The following is a 20896-nucleotide window of genomic DNA, read 5'->3' as shown; positions in this document are numbered from 1 at the left end:
TAGAACTAGGAGCAAAGCCTGTTCTCTGCAAGACCACAACTGGACACAAGCTGCTTGTTCCTTAAGAGCTGGGGAACAGTCAGATATAAAGCTGAAATACTGAAGCTTATTCAGAGTAACAGATGAAATGCTTGTGATTTTCCTGTAATGGATTTGACTCCTCTTAATGTTCTTCGTAGTATTGTTTAAAACTAAGAAATCTGTTATGGTATCAGGCCTTGGATCTTGACATTATATGTAATATAGCCTGCCTAAGGCTGTTGAGGTCCATGGGGGAGGAAAACACGCCTCCATATCTTTTGGTCCCCACTTGATCATCATCAACATCGCTCCCACCCTCCAATCTCCTCTAACAGCTTGCAAAGACCCTGCCACCCAGAACATTTGGGTACCCCTGGTCACTGGCATTCAGCACGTCTAAGCACGGTATGAGCATCAAGACACTGTACAGGACCATGCAGGCTCAGGATTCGCCCGTGCTCATGATCATCAAGGACAGCGATGGCCAGGTGAGAACAGATGCTGTCATTCCTGTGAACTTGACGTTACACTTGTTTGTCGACCTGAACAGCTATGAGGACAAAACTGTTATTGATGCTATTGTGCATGTACAGCTGTTTGGCGCACTGGCATCAGAACCATTTAAAGTCAGCGAAGGATTCTATGGTACTGGAGAAACATTCCTCTTTACCTTCTGTCCAGAACTAGAGGTACGTATTAGTCTTCAGTATAAAAAAAACTGTTTCTTTGACATGTGAAATGAAGAAATTTGTATTTTGGGAAGGAGGGAGATGTTGATAGACGAGCGACTGGTAGCTTAGATGATGACAGTGATGATGACGGTGACCCTCTTTTCAGGTGTTCAAATGGACGGGAGACAATATGTTTTTCATCAAGGGAGACATGGATTCCTTGGCATTTGGTGGCGGCGGGTGAGTTTGTCGTTGAGTAAGAGCGCACTGCAGGTCAGTGAGCATACTGAGGTGCCAAGGAGCACGGTTTGCAGAAGGAGGTGAGAGATTAGAGGCGGAAGAAGGTGTGTAGGACGTTCACCCAAGGCTCTGCTCCAGCCTGGAAGGTGCTTTGGCCATAATCCTCAAGCAGGTGTTCATGGTTCTTTCCAGTGCCACATCCAACCTCACTCCTCCCCCATCGCTCTGACTCTGTCTCCATCACGCCAGCCATAAGAGCACCGACTGAACGCTGCTCCTGTTATTACCAGGTTTTGGTGGACAGCACTGTCTACATAGAATCTGGTCTACATTCAAACAGCTGGGTGCTTTCACTGAAAAAACACTGAGTAGCTGCATTTTCGTGTGGACTATACCCTGTTAGACTGGGCTCTTTGTCTGGACGTGTCAGTCTGTCCAAAGTGTGATTTCTTACGAGCAGGTGTAACCGTACTGGATTCACATGGTTGTGGCTGTGTGTGGTTGTGATTCTCACGAGGACTCGTTCATTCCTGATACGAAAGCCCTCTGCATTATTTCTGTATGAATACATTTTGTTTTTCCTTCTCAAAGGGGAGAATTTGGCCTCTGGCTGGATGGAGATCTGTATCATGGCCGGAGTCATTCCTGCAAAACCTTTGGCAACCCCTTACTGTCGAAAAAGGAGGACTTCTTTGTGCAAGACATCGAGATCTGGTCATTTGAATAGCAGCCCGGGAGAATCTACGGACCAAACTCACCCCTCACTCCCCAGGGCTGCAGTGCCCATCCCTGCGGCGTCTGGGACGCCCCGGGTGGCACAGTGGACGCTGCTTATGTGTATTTGCACTGTATCCACATGGCGTTTCTGTTCATGCAGTGGCTGTCTGTGAGTTTCATTAAAGCTGTGTGTGGCTTGAGTGTGACGCCATGGGGCGGTACGTCAGCCGAACCGAGACGTCGGACGGAGAGTCCGCGAGGGAGACGAGCCTCAGCCCCCCTATGGACACCCCAACGTCTTCTGGAACCCTGTACACTTCATCCCTGATAGGATAATGACCCCTAGAAGACGGTTAATATCTACTAACTGCAAGGGAGATGAGCCCTGACCGAGGCTGGCTTTCCGGCCTCGTCGGGGAATAATTCCTCATGAAGCAAAGTGAGAGACCATGCATTTCATTCCTGTCCTTCACCACCGTACCACCATCCTGAGTATGCACTGCACATGTACTATAGGTATACCCGCAATGGCCATAATCGTGACGTTTCGTTCATTGGGTGTATGTGTGTGCTGAGCCAACTGGCAGCCTCTGCGAGGTCCGGCGCCATGTGCATTTACTCCAGGCAGTACCGCGTCTCAATATACGTCCGTGGATCAATATGCAAATTACTGTCATGTAACCCCCACTTCCTGCTGATGGGTGTTTTGTCAGCCTGTCGTTCCTTCAGAGAAAATAATTTTCTCTCAAGTATAAGCCTAAGTTGTGGGTTATTGTTTTACATAAACATATAGCGAGTATATATTTATATATGAGCGTAATAGACCTGTTGTTTTTTGCTGTTTAGTGTGACTGCAGTCGTGTGCTGATACTCCAGCTATTGTTAATAAATGACATATACTACTGGGTACATTGCAAAATTTTGATTTCTTCCCATAGTCGTGTAATGTACGAAGTGTGAATTACTCAGTTGTGACTGATGGCTCTCTCACTTGCTGCGCTCTCCGTAAGTCCCCTGGCATTACTCTGTCCTCGCTGACCCACATGTGGCTTTTCCAGTCAGCCATGTTTTTCAGTGACTCAGGTTAATAATAGTTTTTTTTTTTCCTTCCCATAATGATGTTCTGAGATGGCCAGCCTGCATGTTGCACGTGAAAGATGCTGACTGCCACCCACGTTCACGGTCTCTATTTTATCGCTACCGTGAACGGAACGCAGACTAGCTCAGGACCGTTCTATCATACCAGTATTTCAGCACCTTACTAAACATATTTGGTCTTCCATAGCAATAGTATCATCCCTGTTGAGTCGGGGAAAAAAGAAATTAAATGTGCATTTCCATCTGCCAGACTACAATGCAATATTGATGTTCAAATAACAATAAATGTAATTTGTCATCTGGCGTTTGTTATCAATTTGTCATCCTGTGAGATGTCTGACCTCTGCTCTGCTGCTTTACGTAACTGAAGATGCCCGGGTTAATGGTGTGGTTATATTAAATGTCACCAATGACTGGGTCTGCAATTACCTTAACATCCTAGTTATGAGTGATTTTCTGGAGGGAACGAATCGAAAGGAAGATCTTGACATTCATCACTAACAGGTTCTTCCTGAATCAAAAACCATTGCTTGATATTTAAATAATGCTCTTTGCTCAAAGGACTTATGCCTGTGGTGTTATGCATTTATGCTTTTGTTACTCTATCACTTTTGCTTTTGAATGTATTGTTTGGCTGGCTGTCTGATCGGCTGTGACTGTTTCCCTGCTTTGAAGCTCTCGACCTGCCAGCCGTCTACACTGCACAGACTCACCATCCCTTTAATAGCTGATATTTTTATTTAAAAAAAAAAAAGAAAACTTTTCTGGAAAGAGCTAGTATCACCCACAGTGTATGAATATATTTTTTAAAACTTTAGACAATATAAAGTAATAACAAATAACACAACATTATTATCACTATAAAGCACTACTAAGTGCTTTCTAAACCTTAAAAACTAATACGTGGTATTAAAGTTTATGGCCACTAGGAAAAGGCCCTAACCTGCACAGTAGCCTTGAGTGGTTTCAGCCACAATTCTAAGACACAGCTTTCCAAGTATAAAGCTCGCACACGTAGACTGCTGATCAGGCATCAACGCTGCTCACCGTGAGCTGCCTCAACTGCAGATGGAAAGAAAACCAGGTTGTCTTCATTATAAAACTAAACCGACTTTTTACCCAGTCGTCAGTAAACAACAGTTACAAGTCTTTATATTACAAGCAATTCACAATCCACCTGAGCTACAGTGTGGTTATTATTCAAATAACACCATTGATTTTAAGGGCATGTTCATTTGTAGCCCCTCCCACAACGTATTCACGCCGCCACCTTGTGTCGAAGTACTAAAATGACAGCAGTCATGCAATACTTTCTTTTTAAAGAGAGATAAATGTAGGTCTTACTGCACTCTCATCAAAATTCACATTTGGTTGATATTTTATCTCAGTCTTACTTTGCTGATTTATTAAATACAATTTCTACTGTGTTATTTAAAATTACTTGCTACAGATGTAAAAACATTGTTGTAATTAAATGAATGTCAACCAGCTGATTCGAGGTTTCAAATCAAAGGAAGCATTTTATTTGAAATGTAAGAGAGGAATGTTAAAACGTCATAAGCACGTGCTGGCACTTTCAGACGTACCCATAAACCAAACCGCGCCCCCTTACCTTGCTTACATCTCCCCAAGAGGCAAAGCAGCACCATAAGGAACAGAAGAGCCACCAGTCCGCACACGGCCACCGAACCTGCCCGCCTGGAGATCAGCCCAGCCGAGGGTGGCTCTGAAGGGGATGGAGCAATCATTAGGTCATCATTTCTGTGCTGGGGCCAGGGACCTGTGAAGCTGCATAGCAACCTGGGCCATGCTGATCAGGCACATGCTCAGGATATTCGGTATGTACAAGGGCATCACTGTTTTTTCAGTACTGGGGGGACTTAGACAGATCAGTCCTCTCACATTATCCTGTATGACCTTGTATGTATACCTGTGTATAGGCTACCTGTCCATTTGAATTTTGACTGTATACATTTGTTGATGCAAATGGGACTGAAAGTGTCAACTAAACATTTTTTTCCCCTTGGTCAGTAGGTTAGATAAGATCTGAATTCTTCCAACAAATAATTTTAAAAGGAGAAACCTGGAAAATATTAAGTGGGACAAACACCACTGTTTTGAATACTGGGTGGGATGTGACCCCCCCCCCTCTATCCTTAGTAAACAAAGACAGAGCTGCTTTCCCTCACCCCAGTGGACATACAGAGGTTCCACTAGACTGCTGTGATCCACACGGCAGGAGTATCTGTCCCGGCCTGTAGGGGGCATCTCCAGTCGTACCCGCACCTGGTAGGTGAGGTCTGGGTTGGGCAGGAGGCCAGTGGAGGTCACGTTGGCCGAGGCTGGCTTCCCGTCCCGCTCCCAGCGCACCGACACCTCTCGGGGGTAAAAGCCGGTCACAACACAGAGAAGGACTGCGACTGTGCCGCTTTTAGCCTGGACCGTGACACTGGGCCTTTCTGTTGCATTTAAAATATAGATTACTTAGAGCAGACACATGCAGACTTAAAACCATTTTAAAAACATTTCTGGATTGTGAGATATTTTAAACTGTATTTCCTTGGAAATCTTACAGAATCATTGGAAAATCTGAGATTTTCTAACCATGACAAAAATGGCATAGAGGTTTTGGTCCGATAACTGTGAATCGGATATGTGATAATGCAGACACTGGCACTGACCAGTAATGAAGATGCTGATTATGCTGTCAGGTGCCTGCACACGTTTCTAATGCTGCTTGTATACCCTGCAGCCACTTCAATTTGTTTTGTTACAAATCTAATTCCTTATTTCACAAACAGAACCTGCTTACCTTTTCTGTGAATTATCTCTTTCCCGTACTCATAGAATTTCTTTAACCTGGGAACACAGTCCTGTTTCAGGTACTTTAAATTATTTAGATTCCAAGTTTGGAAACTATCTAGTATTTTCTTGAGGTTGGCCGTGTAAGTGTCCCAGGTCTTCCATCGCATGCCCTCCTCGTCCAGGGTGAACGTGTACCTCCCGTCCACTGAAAAGCGGTAAATGTTTGCCTGCTTTCCCTCGTCTGTTACCCTGCAGCCATACATAAGCTGCAATATTGGACCTGGAAGTAAAAAATGAACAGCTCTTAATTAAATGTACAGAAAGTTACATCACAATACATGTCCTTGTCCTTGTCAGACGTCTGTGCTTTTTGAATATGTAATATAGGGATGGGGAACCTGATCCATGGAGAGCTGGTGTGGGTACAGATTTCTGGGAAGGCCTCTCAGTCAGCCAATAACAGTGAGTCCCCAGGCCTGAAGTTAAGAACGACTGTTCTATTACTGGCTGATTGAGAGGTCACCCCGAAAACCTAAAACATCTCACCATTTAGTCCTGATGTTGAGTTTGCATCATTTAAAAACCGTCGGAAGTACTCGGTTTTGAAAGCTGTGCAGGCATGCAGGTCCGTCCACACCGATGACAGGGAGGTATGATGTTTCATGGGGCTGGAAAACATCCTGGAGCTGCTGTCATAGTGGAAAACCTTGAGGTCGTTGAGCATCCCATGGGACATGTACTCTGGGATGTAGGCATGGCCAGGAGCGAAGGTCACGAAGATGGTCAGACTGTGGTCTCCTGAGGGCAACATGAAGGTCGATTAAACCGAGCACTAACTAACCGGGTAACTGGGATGACATGTACAACTGTGCGGGGGGGGGGGTCACCTTACCTGAAAAGTCATCTGCTTCAGTCACAGCCAGAAACCAACTGAGGAGGATGTAACCCTATTCGTTTAACCAGAAAAATATTAAATTGACACATATATGATTTTTGTTCTGTATCAGGGGCATGGTTACAGGTGGGCATGGAGCGGGCAGTGCCCACCCAAACAGATCGTTGGTCCACCGAACATAGACGAGCCAAATTTAACCAACCATTAGTGATTTAAAGGAATCGTCACATGACCCCCCCCCCCCCATCCGTGGACATCTTACACGTCATGGTCACACTGCCCGCCCCCAAAACCTCTGACACAATTCGAACAATAGTGACCACCCCAGGATGGCATCCTGGTAACGGCAGCGATTCCACATTATTAAATATTTTTTCATATTCATATTCTATGTACAGTTAGAGGCAAGGTTTTAGGAGGCAGTTTCATATTCAGGGGACACAACATAATTATTTAAACACAAGGTTCTGTTGGGGTATGAATGAATCCAAATTAAATACTGGGAGGTACACGCAAGGTCATAAATTTAGGTTGATCATGCTGGGTCCAGGGGGTTGTACTGGCCGGTTTTGATTATTCGGAAGGGTTACAACCCCACATCCCCGGCAAAATTTACGCCCATGGTTACACGTCCCCCACCCCGGTTCCTACGCCCCTCATTCGAAGGTCCAGCCGGGGGTCCCCAGAGAAATGCGCCCCTATACGTGGCGCCCGTATGAATACCCCGATACTCACCATGAGACGCTTCATCTGGCAGCTCGGAGAAAAACAGGCAAGTATCCTCACATATTAAAGTTGCCTCCGTGTTTCCCCTGCGCACATAGCCGCCGTTCCGGGTGGTTTTACGCGCAATGGCGACTCCGGAAACTTTCGTATAGTTTCGTAATTTTGGAATTCATGAAATATTGACCATTTCCTGCTGAACCAACTGCTTGCGACCTGCTGTCGCCAAAGCTTTATACCTTAGGGGATTAAAATACGGAAAACAAATACCTAATATGTCACAAGAATGAATAAAACAAAATATAGGATTCCCTGGCGTATGAACCTACGCGTCCCTGGAAATCGATAGGTAAGTCTGTGACGCAAGTATTACTATTAATTTCGACAGATCCAACCTTAGGATATTACCCATCTTTGGTGATAGTAAATAATTTCGACACTCGAATCTTATTCCTACAAGCATATTGGATAGTCGGTGGAGATTTAATTCATTAAACTGTTGCGTTTAAGAGTTGGTCATTTCCTAATGCCTCGCAGTTTTTTCAATTTAAACCAAAACCTCATCGCAATCACTAGGGATATACGTACGCTTAACAGCGCTGCTTTAGTTTAATAACGGTGTGATCCTTACAAGTTTGTGATAGGGTACTGTAATGAGATTAAGATCAGATCCGACTTGAAAGCTAGCGTTTTAAATTCAATCAGGGTAAGTTTTACTTGAGTGCACACACAGTCTAAACATGAGTTGCGGTTTCGACGGTGTTTAAAATGGGTTAATACAGGGTTACCAACTTTGGTCATCTGGCTGGCGTGGGATTTTCAATTCGAGTCTGCACTCACATACACAATGTATGTGAGAGTTTTATTACCGTGTAAATAGTCTACAGGGTTTGCAAACTACCCCAGCGCTTTTGACGTAGGTAATTTTAGGTTTATAATGTAATAATAGATATTTGCTGAACCATAAAGGGGGGCACAGTGATTTAGGATCTTACACAGCTGGGATGGAGTGGTGGCTCTGAGGCTATGGATCTGTGCCTGCAACTGGAAGGTTGCTGGTTCAAATCCTGTGAATGTCCAGAGTGATCTTCCTCTGTTGTGCCCTTGAGCAAGGCCCTTAACCTACAATTGCTTTGTCCTGAGTATGACGTTAATCTACATCCAGCCCTATAAGGAGGTCCTCCAACTTACAGGGAAAAACTTTCGGGTTGGTGGCAGGATTGGCACTCCAGCCACTGGAAAAACCTCACACTGGTCCATTTGGACTGGTGTGGTGCTGAGGTATCACCCACTGCATGGCTGCACTCAGGTTCTCATCCCTGAGGAGGTTTGTCATGTGGTGGGTGCAGCAACGCAGTGTAATCAGTGCATGCTCCTTACACACTGTAATCAGCGCACGCTCCTTACGCACTGTAATCAATGCACGGTCCTTACACACTGTAATCAGTGCATGGTCCTTACACACTGTAATCAATGCATGGTCCTTACACACTGTAATCAGTGCATGGTCCTTACACACTGTAATCAGTGCATGCTCCTAACCTCTTTACACTTCCATAAAAGCAGAATTTGGGAAAAGCCTCCATATGAAGTTTGAGGTGCCGTGGAAAGTACACTAAAACTGTAATTTATACGATACGTAATATGAATCCTTACATTTTTTAATGATTTTATTGAAATCTGCATCTAAAAAGGACAATTGTAGGGCAGCAGTGCTATTAGTTAGTAGCTTATGGCATCTAGTACATTTGTGTCCTTCTGGCTGTGTGTATCTGCGTTTGTGTGGGTGTCGGAAAGAAGGCTTGTTGATGTTTTATGCAGAAGATTTTTAAAAGCGGGACAAGACAAACCTTGTTCTTTATATTTATGTTGCACCGTTTTAATTACTACAAAATATCAAATAAGGAACATATAAATTGCAAAAGGAAAAGTAAATTAAAATATATTTACATCTTACAGTCCATTTTATCAGAGCATTTGTTTTAGACAGAGTAGGCAAAATAAAATGATAGCTGATACATTAAACCCTCGTCCCTAACGGGTTTACCCTGCCACAGGTGCGTACTGTATAAAATTATAATGTGAAGTTATTTTTTGCTTTTATTAGGAATTGATTAGAGCTTCACTTGTATATCTTGTAATAATTTTAAGCAATGGCATAGGAGAGAGCTTGAGACTGGGGGGTTGGGGGGGACACAACTTAATTTAAATACAAAGGTCTGGTTATTGGGGGGATGAATGAAGCCAAATTAAATACTGGGGGGGGGGAAGTACTCCCCCTAATGTCCGGAGTGCATTTGTTTTTGTAGAGGGGAGTCTCTGCAGCTACACGGTGGAGTCGTCTTGGTTCGGCTCCCTTTTCCTCTTATTGCCCTTGCAGCCCTTGCAGCCCTTGCAGACACAGCACAAGATGCATGGTGACAGCAGTAGGAGCAGGGGGGAAGACACCAGGACGAGGAGGCTGACGCCGACCAGGATGCCGACCACCTGGCAGAGGTGAAGACATGCTGCATTGTGGACTGAGCCATAGAAGATGAAGCAGACATAACTACAGGGTCACTTGTGCAACCTTAGCCCCAACCACAAACTGAGCCTCTGCCAGTAATTCTGCCTTTAACTATGGATCAAGACAAGCATGCGAGTGTGATTCTGGTCCTTCTACACGACGACATGTACATGTCTAATGAGGAGAGGTTAGCTGAGCTGAATCTTTTCAGCCTCGCAAAGGAGATTAAGGGGGGACATGATCCAGGTATGTAAGATTCTAACGGGTCTGGATGCTGTTCAGCCAAATTGCTACTGTAATATTAGTTTAAATACTAGAACTCGTGGCCACAGGTGGAAATTAGCGGGAGAACATTTTAAACTGAATTTGAGGAAGCACTTCTTTACACAGCGTGTAGTTAGAGTATGGAATACTCTTCCTGCTAGTGTAGCACAAGCTAAAACCCTGGGTTCCTTTAAATCAGAGCTAGATAAGATTTTAACAACTCTGAGCTATTAGTTAAGTTCTCCCCAATCGAGCTTGATGGGCCGAATGGCCTCCTCTCCTTTGTAAATTTTCCTTGTAAAAATTTTATCCCCAAGCTACTGAGATAACGAGGTTTACTTTCAGTTTGCTCTGAATGTGTTGTTCATTGTCTCTCAGTTGACAGGATTATAGTTTTTATTTACTATTTAAGGCACCGATTGCTACCCAAACTGGGCAAACTGGTTGGGTGACAGTGTGCACACAGACGGGTAAGAAACACCACCTGGGTCCGATTCCAGATGACCGAAGCCCGGGAGTGACCCAGCTTGTATTTGCATGGCCCCTTGTCGTAGTGTCTCAGAAATATGTCCCCCTGCCGTGAGAGCGAAGCAAACCTGACCTCAGAAACGATGATGAAATCACAGCCAGATTTACAGAAACTGCAGTCCCAGTCTGGGCCAGCAGGAGGCAGGAGCCCTTACATCCAGGTTCTGAAGGCAATACCAACAGAAGGTGTGCTTGCAGCTCTTGCAGAGCATCTGGGCGCAGCCCTGGTCACGCTCGATGTGGACACCGCACGCGGGACACTGCTTTATGGGGGTGTCTGCGTCCGAGCCGCTTGGCCACCTGCAAGGGGAAGAGCTCATGTCTGACAAGCATATCGCTGTTAATTCACTGTGCTGTACATGGGGTTCAACTGGAACCCATTGTCTTTCATTTTAAAGGCCTAAGATTTCGAGAGGTAATCTGCCAGTAAGAGACACTTAAATAGACTATTTGTATTCCCAGAAAGGGCGTGTCTCTCCCTGATATGCATCAGGATAAATGGTCTACAGTGACACACAAAAGGTGCAAATACAAAAAAGATCACATAAAAAAGCCTGATGCCTTATTGCTTGAATGTTCTTATGTTACATTTCTCGTCCTTGGATAGTCTTATCAGGTTCTGGCTTTATTAGAAGTCGTCGTGTTGCTCCAGCTCCAGTCCTGCTTACACCTGCACCTGGACATTTTGAATCAATGCATCTATATCATAGACACTCAGGCCAGATTTCCAGGTTGAACTGGTTTTTCATTATAGCTCTGATTCCCGGTCATTGGTATTCCTGTTCTACTGCTGATTAACCAGAGGAATTCAACACTTAATTCTCACATTATTCAATCTCATATTATTCAACCCAGCTAAGTTCAGAAACAACTGGAATTTTTTTTTATATATTCATAGTGGTCAATCATATATGATTCAGGATCCCTACAACATAAAAAAAATACCTCTCTGTTGAGACAGTGTTTAAGATTCCAGTGTTAGAGGGGAATGGTGGCCAGGCACAGACTTAGTTAACGGTAAACTGAAAACCAGTGCACCCAGTATGCTGCCAGTACTGGGGCTGAAATGCCCTCTCACCTGTCATCTGATGCCACAAGCGGCCGGAGCTCTGAGCAGTTATGCCCGCCTTGCCAGCCCCCGCGGCACACGGAGCAGAAGACGGTGCGGCAGCCGGGGCACGTGATAGGGTCTGGGCGGCCCGCCAAGGCAGGCGTCACGCGGCACAGCACCTGGCAGTGCGGCGAGGGGCAGAATGTCTTAGCCGGATCCAGCTGCACATCTGGAAAATAGTGGCCAAGCAGGCAACATCAGCCTGTTTCCACTGCACAGGCTGTGATGTCACTTTTGCATTTGTCATTCTAATCTGAAACAGATTCTTGGTCTGATGAGGAGGAAGGATGCTTATAGCAGCTGGGACCAGGTATATAGATATGATTGACAGTATCACGTCACCTCTGGCTAACATTAGGAGTCAGGTTTTCCTCCTCCAGCTCACATGCTTATTAAATGATTGACCAATCAGGAAAGAGTGTCTACACCTGTGCCCAGTGAGGTTTATTATTTAACTTGTCCCTGGTGCTGTCCTTGTTGCTGAACCTTTGGGCCTGTATGGCTCCAGTGTAGCCTGTGGTTTTTCTTTTGAAGATCTTTTTCTGGAATATGGTTTGTTGGCGGGACTCATATCAGAAATATGCAAGTCTGGCTTTTAGCTCTGTTGCTTCCAATGCACCTAAGAATGGGTTAGTAATTTACATTTGGGTTCTCTGGTAGATTTTATAGTGAGTGACTCAGGAGCAGTCTCAGTTTAATAGTGATGGCCAGATAAAACTTAATGAACCATTTGCTGTATTTTTTGACCCCACTAGATGGCGCTCTTGGTTTGCGTTGGTGCATGCTTTGGGTACTTTTTTGAACAGAGAGCACCTTCAAGTGGGTTCAACTGATACAGCAAGTGGTTCATGAAGCTTCATTTGGTCATCACTACAGTTTAACACAAGAGGCACATGAAGGCCTAGCTACATGGTGCTTTTCTACTGCAGGAACCTTTTTTAGAAACCAGGAACTTCTGTCATATTCCCACCGCAGGAACTCAGCTCAATTGAAGTTCCTTGGAGGTAGTTCCTGACCCTTTATTTCAGTCCCTATACTCCCAGGTGGGTACTTTTCGCTCAATCAAGAACTATTGGGTGGAGCTTAAAGCAATAAACTTTGCTGATTGATTGACCACAAGCACCAACACTAACTTGGAAGTTACGTGGAACTGAAGGGAAAATTGAGCAGATGGAATTATTTTTGTATTTCATACTTTAAATGGTTTATTGAATATGCTGTTTTGCTTGTCTCCATATTTCTGCATTGGAAAATTTGATCCATAACTGACCCATTTCCGTCTAATATTGCTAATGCTAGCAGTGAAACTTGCCAGCGCTTATTGGCAGAATAATGTTACCTTGTTTAGATGTTAAACTCCGGTATAATCTCCAAACTTTGCATATAATCAAATCCTGAGTGACTCACCTCCCATGCCTGGGAAACAATTTGCATTTGACTGCCAGTATCATTTCCTTCTCTCCTTTCACCAGTTTTGCGGCCATGAAGATCAGAGTTTCCAAACAAAGATGCATTGACATCAGGTATCATCCTGACGTCTTATTTGGTCGGGCACATCACAGAACTTAGCAATGAGTTTGGATGTGCTCCCAAGAGATTGGGAGCGTTAACAGAGCCGTCAACTCCAACACTAACCAGCGCTTGATTCACTTTGGCGGACAAGCAGGGCTTTTTTCATGCCTAACGCCAGACTTCTATCCATTTCCATGGTAGGGTATTGGCTGCAGTTGTGGGTGTGGGGACCCTATTTCCTGTCCTAAGTCCTGTCCCATGATTGCTTAGTGCATAATGATGAGTAAACAGTACCTCTTTCAAACTTCAGCTTTTCATACAGCTGCACTTGCTCTTCTGGAGCAAAACGGATGATCTACCGCAAAAGAGAAAAGCAGAGGGTTAGAATTTTATGATCCTTTTCCCCCCATTTTCTCTTCTAAATATAAGTAATGTTCTCCTATTGAATCAGAGTTAGGATGTACTGCAAATATAATAATAATGATAATCAGAGAATGTGTAATGATTGCAAGTAGCAGTGAGTAATGCAGACGGGGAAATGTGGTGGACAGTCCTGCAAAGGGCCCCACGCAGCCGTGCTTTGAGTTGCCCAATTAAAATTGGAATTAGGAACAGAGACTGCATTAGGGAAGTCTGTTTCTCCATCCAAACAGATTTCGGCTGTTTATCGTTCTTATCCATTCACATGCAGCTGAAGGTCTCTGTGTCACGTCACCGTGAGTCTCGCTGGGGTTCCTGGTCTGCTAGGCAGCTCACGCTGTGTTGCCCGCTCTGAGACCCCGTGTTGCCTTCTGGCATGAGCGGCTGCTCCGCCCCCGTTACCTCCGAGTCCTCTAGGACCCCAGCTCTCCCACAGGCCGCATCTGGACAGGTGATGGGACCCCCTCCACTCTCTCGTATGGACAGCTGTACATACTGCTGCAGGCACTATCCAGGGGAGACAAACACCATTCACAAGTCAACCTAGCAGCCAGCTGTGTGATGATTTTTTTTTTTTACGGAAGTAGTTTAGGATAAATGCCACACTCATGCTGTAACAGCATGTTTAAAAGGGGGACAGTGTTTCACTCAGAGGGTTAGAATTCCGTGCTTGCGATCAGAAGGCCGCTGGTTCAAATCCCAGGATCAGCAGAATTATTTCGCTAATGATTTTCCCTAAGCAAGGCCCTTAAACCCCAATTGCTCCGGGCATTGTCTGACCTTGCTTCCTCTAAAAAGAGTATATCGCTTTGAATAAAAGTGCCTGCCAAAAAAATTAAATGTAAATGAGCCACACCCACCTGGTTCACAGCTCCAGGCAAATGGATCTTACTTAGCGACTTTTTTTCAGCTGTATAACCCAAAACCCACGGTTATATTCAATCAGATGCTTTAGCCACATGAATCTTGAAGGAGTCTGTAAACATTTATAGGCGTATTTGTTCCTGGTGCACTGAGAGCTCCTATAACCAAACAGCCAACCGGCTGCTGCGCGTACCCGCTCTGAAGAACCATGCCCGTGTGACAGGACTTGACTGGAAACTCAAACACACTTGTTCGTTGCACCCAGCTTGGGTGCGGCCCTTTAAAAGACAAGCAAGTGGCTGTCCCTTCGAATCCTCTGTGGTGTTCTGATCTCAGACGTGTAACACTAGACACCTACCTGCCCGTGGTTCTCTTAAAGGTACTTCAGCAGTTTTAAACAGGCATTAAAGGGGGCAGTGTGTGGCTGTGCACATTAGGAAAAGGCAGTGGTTCGCGCCCCAGGGTCAGTGGAGTGATGTCACCGCTGGGCCCCTGAGCAGGGCCATTACCCCTCAGTCGCTCCTGGGATCCTGCTTTCTCAAAGATGCATAATGACTTTGAATAAAGGTGTCCACTAAAATTAAACATGTATTGGGCATAACGATCAACTGTAACGATTTATCTGGTCGTTTTCTTTAGGCGACTGGGCGACCTGCTAAAGTAATTCAGCCTGTTCGTGCTTTCAGCGACCTGACCGGGGAACGTTCTGGTCACATGTTCAGTCTGTCCACGGGCACCACCACACCCCGCCATGGGGATGGGTGAGCTTGGGGTCTGGGGGCTTATACTTACCGGGGTGCAGAACTGGCAGCCACAGGACTGCAGTTTGCTGAAGGCCTCTCCGGGGAACTCGCCAAGGCACAGCCTGCAGGACGCCAGACGGAGGGGGGTCGCGGCCGTATTCCCGTCTCCAGCACCACCCGGGCCACCGCTCTGCATGACACTAATCTCCATCCTTAGAGGGCCCCCCCCATACCGCCTGCAGGACAGGAGTTAAGGACAGCACTTCATTAAATGAGATAAATTAACCCATAGACTGAGAAGCACGTTACTAAATAACCCAAATAGCTAAACAACAGTATTAATGGATTATTATATGGATATATCATATTAACTTATATTAAGTTAATGTACAGTATAAAAAAATCAGCATAGTGAATGGTGTATCTTAACTTTACAAAATGATCTATGCATTAAGTCTTACTTCGGACATGAACTGTCAGGCTGGTGTCTTTAAAACAGGAAGAAAACTGCTGGAAGAAAAGGAGAGAGTATTAGTATTACTGTCGAGAGCTGGCACCTACCATGGAGAAACACTGGAGGACTACACCGGCTGCAGGGGGCGGTCAAAGCCGAAAATTGCCATGTATCACATTGCACAAGTGACTCTGGTGAATTATTCAATCACAGTAGATCACAATGTAGACTGGTAGACCCGCTGGCATTTGAAGGGTGAGTCTGGTTATGTTAAAGCTGTCAGAGTACTTTAAAGGAGGCTTAGCGTTGAATAGTTTAGTCTAAACGAGGAGAAAAGGTCAACTTTGTGACTGGACTGCTTACAGCTTAATCTGCTCAACGCAAGGAGTGAATTCCTGCACCACGTCTCACTGACACGGTGCGTCACAGGAAGATAATAACACTTTTGTTGGGGAAAGGAGATCACTTCATTTAAAGCCACTGTTGCGCCAGAAAATACCCACAAGCCACTTCATAGGTTCAGTGTTGGGGGCGGCAGCTACCGTGATTCCCTCTAGTGTTTTTAGATCGTTTTCTGTGTAATATTTCATCCCGTGATTATCTTACCCTTGCATTCTTGTCCAGCTCTCTTATGCTAACTAGGATGTAGACATAGTAGATGCGTGCTTAAAGCAGCCTGTATCTCTTACCTGGCAAGGTTTCACCGAGATTTCATAATCTCGTGTCAGGCCTTTCATTTGGAATACCTTTATCTCTGTCCGCTTCCTAATGTACTCAACGCAATGAGGTGACATGGGGACCTCAAAATGCTCCATGTGACCCCATTATGTAGGCTACATGCACGCTGCTCTGTGTCTGACGCTCGACTCCTCTTTTAATCACGTCTGTAACTTCGGGGGTTTTGGAGCCTCATTGTACGGTACGATATGTAGTTACGAGTATTTTTCTTAACAACGGCACAACTGTCATCCTAAGGCCGAAACAGTAACAGAGACAAACATAAGTACACTAACTATAAAACTATCCATCACGGAAATGTGTTTTGAAACCAGCAGACTGATATACCTGTTGGATTCGAGTGGCTTAATTAATGGACAGCTATACTGGTTTATACTACTCACTAGTAAATTGCCCTCTCCAGCTCCCCGTGCTATAGTTCCACTTTAGCTTATACTTTCTGGGTTTACGCTACTTTGCGGAGAAAATAAAGTCGAAAGCAGTGTTAACTAGGGATTTCGTATTAGTGCATTGAAATAACAGTGAAATATGTTAGTATGTCAGAGCAACGATCATAGTGAATGTAAAAGCGTGTCAGTGCAGCGGTACCTTCCAGTCGCTGCTGCGGCTCCAGTCGGATCCCCTGCGGACTCGCGGTCCAGCGCTCCACGGCTCAGGCGAACGGGACACTGGCTTTGCTGGAGCCGCCGCCCATTCGCCACGGATCCAGGGAACAGGCTTCCCCTTGTCTTTTTAAAGCCTTGGTTTCAACAGAGCTCCAGTGACGGAGTACTTCCTACTTCCTCCCACGTACAAAACTTTAACTCATTGAGTATTTTTTTTTGCAACAAAAAGCATATGTTGCGTGTCCGATGCTTTTTATCTTGTAATTACAGATTATATCATCTTATTTTGCGCTAAAATTGGTAAAATTATTGGTTACTATAATGTAATAATATACTCTTTTTACGAGTGTAAAAAATAGGCTATATACACGGTTACACAGATTGCTTATGTTAATGGAAATACCATTTACAGTTTAAAAATCTGAGTAATATCAGCAATAGATTTCCAGCATTGAATGGGCTTTGTGTTGTTTTATAGTCTGTTGTAATTTTATTTTCTGCTGTCACGCCTGAAAACTCGTTCAAATCCAGCCCGTCAGAAATCGTATGGATTCGTCACATACAGGTGATGAAGCTTAAACCCTCCGTTTCTTTAAAAACAAGGAGGGGTTCACCTCGGGCAGAGCATTATTACTGAGTAAAATGACGTTTTGCTTTTCTCTGAATCTCGGAACATTAGGTAATTAAATCAATAAAATAGTTCCTACCTAGTGAACGTTAATAATTTTGGTTTCCTTTGGCAAAAGATCTGTTGAGCAGAATGCTTTTCATGTCCTATATTGATCTGGAACAATTTGTTGGCTTATCATGTATATTTACTTTCACACAGTTTAATTTCAGTACTTTGAATATTCATGTAATCTTTCCTCTTCTTTCATTTTTCTGTGAGACTGAATCCACATTTCGGTCGGGCTACAGACCCAATACTCCGGCTACTTGTCGAACAGTAACTGTCAGTTCTTCACAATTAAAGCATTTCTGTCATGTGGGGTTTAAGATTGTTTTCGAAATAACTAAGGTTATACCAAAATACAAATGCAGATCATCTAAAATGTTTTAAATTGCACATTCTTCAGAGGAAGTTGGATAGACACGTGTTTTATTATAACTCCGGTTAGATCCATGTTTGTGAGATCAACCTGCAAGGGCTGGGCTCCAGCTCGTAGGGTAGAGTGTGATAATTATGATACAACACTGACGTCTAGTGGTAGCAATTACACTTACCTCGTAGATGAAGATCGGATTACATTTTCTAATAAATTCACGAATTTTTTTTTTTATCTACAAGTACGTCGAACAGCGTTAATTTGTCGACCATCTAATTTTTGTTGAAGCATCTGTTCATGGATGGAATTTTTTCCCCAAAACCAGCCCAAGTTGCCCTCATTCTGAGGGAGCTTCGATAAGTGATGTCATAGTTTAAGTTTTATTATCCCAATAAATTTATTACTGATATTTCAAGAAGAAAATATATAATCAGATTTATTCAACAAATCACATCTTTTGACTGTCACTTTAATGCATATAAATTATATTGTATAATCAAAATCTTGTCACTTTTTCAATTTTGACTAAGTTAAAATAGTGTTAATACCAGCCTCCAATTTAAAAGCATTTAATTAAGCATGTTTCAGTAAATATTCAAATGGTTACAGAAATAATTATGAAAAAAAAGGAATCACACTAGAGTTTTGATTCATCTTGATATTACAGAAAAAGGAACACTCCTTTCAGTGTCGTTAAGCATTAATACAGCTACAAAAGTTATTTACAGATTTTGAAATATTCTTCCAAGTAGACACCAAAGTAGCACAGGTCTGTTTGATCTTTCATTTTGGAGATCACGTCCTCATCCTCCATACTCTGTCCTCAAAGACATCTCCTGTCTGGTTATGACAAGCTGACCATGCACCTGCCAGAAGTACTTTTGGGGTTGACATTTGATGAGCTTTATGTGTCCTGTTTCAGAAACACCACCCACATCTGTACATTTTATTTCAACCAAAAGCATTGATTTTCAGACGGATCAAACACTTTTGCATCAGTGCTTGATGAACAGCATTTGGATGAATTACAGATCTGCCAGGCAACACATTAACATGATAGAATTCAGAGTGCTGTTCCAAAACTGCTGGTTCAAGTTCAAGGGCTCTTTTCATTGCTTCAGTCTGCCATGTTCCCTTGATTATTTTTCTTGCTTGTGATTGGCCAGATGACTCCCCTTGCACACGGCACGCTTCTCAAAACCTACTTGATGTTACCCGTGGTCTACGATTTTCTGACCACTCAATGCACTGAGCTTCTTGTTTTGTTATCTCCTATATCAAAGCTGACATATCAGGACTCACTGTTAAACTCTCTAACAAAAGTAGTTGATGTCAGTCGGGAACAAAGTTCTATTTGCTGTCAAGTTTTGTGCCAAACACAGGGAATTTTGCAAACTCTGGAGCACTTGTGTGTTGTTTGTACCTTCTGGTTCTAACAAGTGGGCACTGGTATGACAGTACTGAGCTATGAAGCACTGATCCAAACCTTAAATCAACTAGAGACAGTTCTGATAGCTCATGCAAAACAGTGCAGATCATGAGCCGTGGAGTAATACCTCTTAATGATTCAGCAACAGACATCACTGCCAAGTCAGGGAAGGGTCCTGAAATAAACAAATTATAGTGACTTCCAGATAAAAAGCATCAACCTTTAAATACAAAAAAGATGCTTTAATGTGAAATGCATATTATGCACTAAGCAAAATATAAAACACCACCAAAATTAACAAAGACAAATGACAATGTTACTGCCTGCGTATGGTTTGTACAGTGTTGATTTACAGAGGCTCTGGCTAACTAGCCTATGATACAAATTGAACGACTGCATTAAACAAAATAGGCAATGTAAAACAAAATCGCATAAACATTATATATATATGTCCTTGGCCGATACAAAATCTGCAGAGAACTAGTACATGGGACTGGTGATGAAACTGGAAAAGCAATATAGCAAGCAATAATAAAACATTAATAATCTAATGAAATGTGGGTTAGATGATCAAACTTAATGTAAACAATTTTTTATAATAGTTAAAAAAAACACACCTTAATAAAACATTCATAAAGGTATTGTTTCAGAAACACTGGTCGAATGTGAATATGTGACTTTAAGACAATGAAAGAACTAAATAAAACCAAATTAGTTAACATTAAGAATTATAAAGGGTTAATTAACGGAAATGGTCCATCCAAAGTTCTTGGATCAAACGAGAGGAAGTGCCCACCATCATAGGCATACTAATGAAAGCTGTCATGAAATGGCAGCGTACCTCCAGGCTGAGGTGCTCCCTGACAGCCAATTCTGCACTGCAGGACAGGGAGACCTGAGGGACACAATGAGGATGACAAAAGTGACAGCATACACTGTATAATATATAAAATTTACCACTGTTCAAGGTTTTCAGTGTTCCAGAAAGAGTAAAAAGTCTCAGCGTTGATAGGATATGACAGCTTATTTACCCCCTATGCTGTGATTCATTCACTTCATCAAAATCTCAACATTGACTTTATACCACTGCTCTTTGCTCTTTGCCTTTCTCCCAGTAATTACTATCCAGCAGATATGAACAACTGAGGTAATAATTTGCACTCACTCAGTTTAAATTTTGAGTAAATTTGAACTGGTCTTTCTTTGAGTAAAGTATACCAAATTTTAGAAAATGAAATATATTAAATTAAGCTGAGGTCTACTTACTTTCACAGTAGCACCCTATACTGTAAGATTAACTCAAATTTATTAAGGCAACTTATTTGCACTCACTTTTTTCGGTAAATTTATCATTTTTATGAATAAAGTAAGCCCAAGTTTAGCAAGGAATCACGTATATTAATAATATATTTGGCATTGATGCAAAGTGGTACCAGGCATGATGTAAATGTCTTTGCCAGCCTGAGCCAGATGCAGGTTCCTGTCCAGTTGGGAGTTTTGGGCTTG

General features: G+C 43.4%; 3 protein-coding genes across 15 annotated transcripts in view; 1 reads left to right on the top strand and 2 right to left on the bottom strand.

The window, feature by feature from the left end:
• The window catches only part of LOC111852570 (oxidation resistance protein 1-like), a 51391-nt gene extending 48341 nt beyond the window's left edge, over positions 1 to 3050 (top strand). For all 9 annotated transcript variants that reach the window (XM_023828646.1, XM_023828656.2, XM_023828683.2 and 6 more), the window contains 4 exons: positions 357 to 509; positions 615 to 710; positions 859 to 932; positions 1524 to 3050. In XM_023828646.1, coding sequence (XP_023684414.1) covers positions 357 to 509; positions 615 to 710; positions 859 to 932; positions 1524 to 1659 — 459 coding nt within the window. In that variant the 3' untranslated portion in view covers positions 1660 to 3050. The remainder of the gene's footprint in view (positions 1 to 356; positions 510 to 614; positions 711 to 858; positions 933 to 1523) is intronic.
• A 429-nt stretch (positions 3051 to 3479) lies between these two features.
• LOC111852656 (zinc-alpha-2-glycoprotein-like) lies at positions 3480 to 7322 on the bottom strand. Of its 4 annotated transcripts, none has more exons than XR_002840290.2 (7): positions 7183 to 7322; positions 6445 to 6499; positions 6099 to 6350; positions 5560 to 5832; positions 5034 to 5206; positions 4360 to 4473; positions 3480 to 3809 (listed from the first exon to the last, which is right to left on the bottom strand). XR_002840290.2 is itself a non-coding variant. In XM_023828828.2 (7 exons), the coding sequence occupies exons 1-7, from the start codon at positions 7195 to 7197 to the stop codon at positions 3781 to 3783; spliced, it is 1008 nt and encodes a 335-aa protein (XP_023684596.1). In that variant the 5' UTR covers positions 7198 to 7322; the 3' UTR covers positions 3480 to 3780. The 4 variants fall into 4 exon arrangements, 3 of the variants coding, with proteins under 3 accessions (XP_023684596.1, XP_023684602.1, XP_023684607.1); XM_023828828.2 differs by having other exon boundaries at positions 4937 to 5206; XM_023828834.2 differs by having other exon boundaries at positions 4937 to 5123.
• A 1699-nt stretch (positions 7323 to 9021) lies between these two features.
• On the bottom strand, positions 9022 to 17094 carry LOC111852680 (E3 ubiquitin-protein ligase RNF144B-like). 2 transcript variants are annotated; one of them, XM_023828855.2, is made up of 9 exons: positions 16899 to 17094; positions 15580 to 15628; positions 15168 to 15354; positions 13914 to 14018; positions 13386 to 13446; positions 11547 to 11748; positions 10624 to 10768; positions 10425 to 10514; positions 9022 to 9657 (listed from the first exon to the last, which is right to left on the bottom strand). In XM_023828855.2, exons 3-9 carry the CDS (start codon positions 15327 to 15329, stop codon positions 9496 to 9498), a joined length of 927 nt encoding a protein of 308 aa, XP_023684623.1. In that variant the 5' UTR covers positions 15330 to 15354; positions 15580 to 15628; positions 16899 to 17094; the 3' UTR covers positions 9022 to 9495. The 2 variants fall into 2 exon arrangements, with proteins under 2 accessions (XP_023684623.1, XP_023684630.1); XM_023828862.2 differs by having other exon boundaries at positions 15580 to 15625.
• Positions 17095 to 20896: the final 3802 nt, after the last annotated feature.

Source organism: Paramormyrops kingsleyae, chromosome 23 (genome assembly GCF_048594095.1).
Source record: "Paramormyrops kingsleyae isolate MSU_618 chromosome 23, PKINGS_0.4, whole genome shotgun sequence".
NCBI lineage: Eukaryota > Metazoa > Chordata > Actinopteri > Osteoglossiformes > Mormyridae > Paramormyrops > Paramormyrops kingsleyae.
Note: the sequence above shows the minus strand (reverse complement) of the source record. Positions and strands in the feature narration are given on the sequence as shown.